At 52.3% G+C, this 1,977-nt stretch overlaps 1 protein-coding gene across 2 annotated transcripts in view; it reads right to left on the reverse strand.

Annotated features, from left to right (window-relative positions):
* Window positions 1–1,977, reverse strand: part of KIF5C (kinesin family member 5C) — a 167,377-nt gene that overhangs the window by 27,228 nt on the left and 138,172 nt on the right. For both annotated transcript variants that reach the window (XM_007454547.1, XM_007454548.1), the window contains one exon: window positions 1,223–1,332. In XM_007454547.1, coding sequence (XP_007454609.1) covers window positions 1,223–1,332 — 110 coding nt within the window. The remainder of the gene's footprint in view (window positions 1–1,222; window positions 1,333–1,977) is intronic.

Genomic DNA, 1,977 nt, shown 5'->3' on the forward strand with positions numbered 1-1,977 from the left:
TACACGACTGTAGACAACAGCTTATACACTCTCTGAAGGAAAACCCATGTGAAACGCAAAGGCCAAGGAAATGTCCCCACTTGTCAACTCACTCAGAGACCCTCCATCTCTCTCACCTTCCTTCCCTCCCCTCCCCTTCCAGTTGAACAATCTGAGGGTGATTCATCAGCATAACAAATAAGTCACACTTAAAGGGGAAAGGTCGACATAAGTGGGAGCATGGGGGTGGACCAAAAGAAGGGGAGAGGCGATGCTAAGTGCTTTCCTAGGTAGACTGTGCACAGAGCCCCATCACATCATTTACATTTTTGCTTTTAAAATGCAAATGTGCTGTGTGAGTAGCTCACGGACATTGAGAGAGAATTAAACTCCAACTCCAGTTTGATTCCTGTTTAGCAGTGTGACCCTAAGTAAATCATTTAATCTTGCTTCCCATCTAGAAATGTTTCTTCATCTATAGAAACAGAGAGGAGGGAACCTTTAGTCTGGACCTGGGGTGGCGGGGAGGAGGAAGACAGGGGAGGAGGGTGTCAGGTGGGTGGAAGTGTATTTCAATACAATTGGTTTTCTTTGTTTTCCTATGTCTTTAATTTGGGGCATTTAAACACAGCCTGGGGACTTGTGTTGATGAGGCGGGAAAGTGAGAGGAGTGGGGAGGGGTAATTATTGAGCAGGGGGCTCTTCAGCAGCTACAACAGGAGAATGGCCTTGAGACCAGCTGCAATGCCCTCGAGCACAGACAGACACACAACAGTACGGGTCCCTAAGGAGTGTGCCCCTGCCAGCAGGTGGCTCTGGGGCGTGCAAGTGTTCAGGTGTGTGTTGGGCTGAGGCAGCGGGAGCTGACTGTCTTCTCTGGAGCATTTCATAACCTATCAGAAACCCTGAATCAGAACCAATTCAGGTTTTTGGGGGGTCTTTTTCATCCTCTCATAGGAACAGCATCCCCACCTTCTGAGGTATGTGTCTGCCCAGCTGAATCACCAACATGCCCCTGCTCCGCGGGGACCAGGCAGGGCAGCTGGACCCGCCTGCCACCTGCCCACCACAGCCCCCAGAGGCTAGGCTCCAGATGGGGAACAGACCGCAGAAGCATCAGATACAGCTCGCTGAAGCACCAGGGCAGAGCCCAGGGTCCATGGGGCGGGGAAAGCAGAGACCTCCAGGCTGGCCCAGGGGCCGTGTCTGCCCCAACGCCCCACGAGCCCCCAGGCCAACTCACTCCCGAATCTCATCGATGATTTTCTGCTTCTCCTCGATTTCATCTCGGAGTCTGGACAGCTGCTTCTGATGAGCTTCCCGGTGGCTCTCCATCTGCTGCTCCAGCGCCTTCTGCAACCCAGGCCGGGAGAAATGTATCAGCCGCTCGTTGGCTCTCAGCCGGCTCTGTGACAAAGCCTTTGTTCGCTACCTCCTACCCCATATCCCTCAGCTGTCATATCCCCAAACCGGGGCCCTCAGAACCCACCGTGCTTTACAGGGACAACAAAACTCAAGGATCTGTTATAAAACTGAGTGGTCCCTACGGGCAAATTAGCCCATTCCATGAGTAAAGGGTCTCCCCCTGACCTTCTGTAGCTCATCTGAGCCACATGGCTTCTCTCGCCAGGTCAGTCAGAGGGCATGGACCTCTTACCACCTGGGTGACCTCAGACAAGCCATGGAACCTGTGGGAGTTGCACTTCCTCACCGTAAAATGTAGAGAATTCCCCGGCCCTGCCCACAGCATGGATTTACAGTGATAGTCAAAGGAGACATTTCCACCAAAGTGATGCAGACCCAGGAGAGGGGTTTGCCTAAAGCTAAACAAAAGTTCCACATTTTCTCCTATCTCATTGTATTCACCTAAAAATCTTATTTCCCAATCATCTTTCCCAATTTCCTTTCCTGTTTAAAATGGGCTTCCCTGGAGGTGCAGTGGTTGAGAGTCCGCCTGCCGATGCAGGGGACACGGGTTCGTGACCCGGTCCGGGAAGA

Source organism: Lipotes vexillifer, unplaced genomic scaffold, assembly GCF_000442215.2.
Source record: "Lipotes vexillifer unplaced genomic scaffold, Lipotes_vexillifer_v1.1 scaffold335, whole genome shotgun sequence".
Taxonomy (NCBI): domain Eukaryota; kingdom Metazoa; phylum Chordata; class Mammalia; order Artiodactyla; family Lipotidae; genus Lipotes; species Lipotes vexillifer.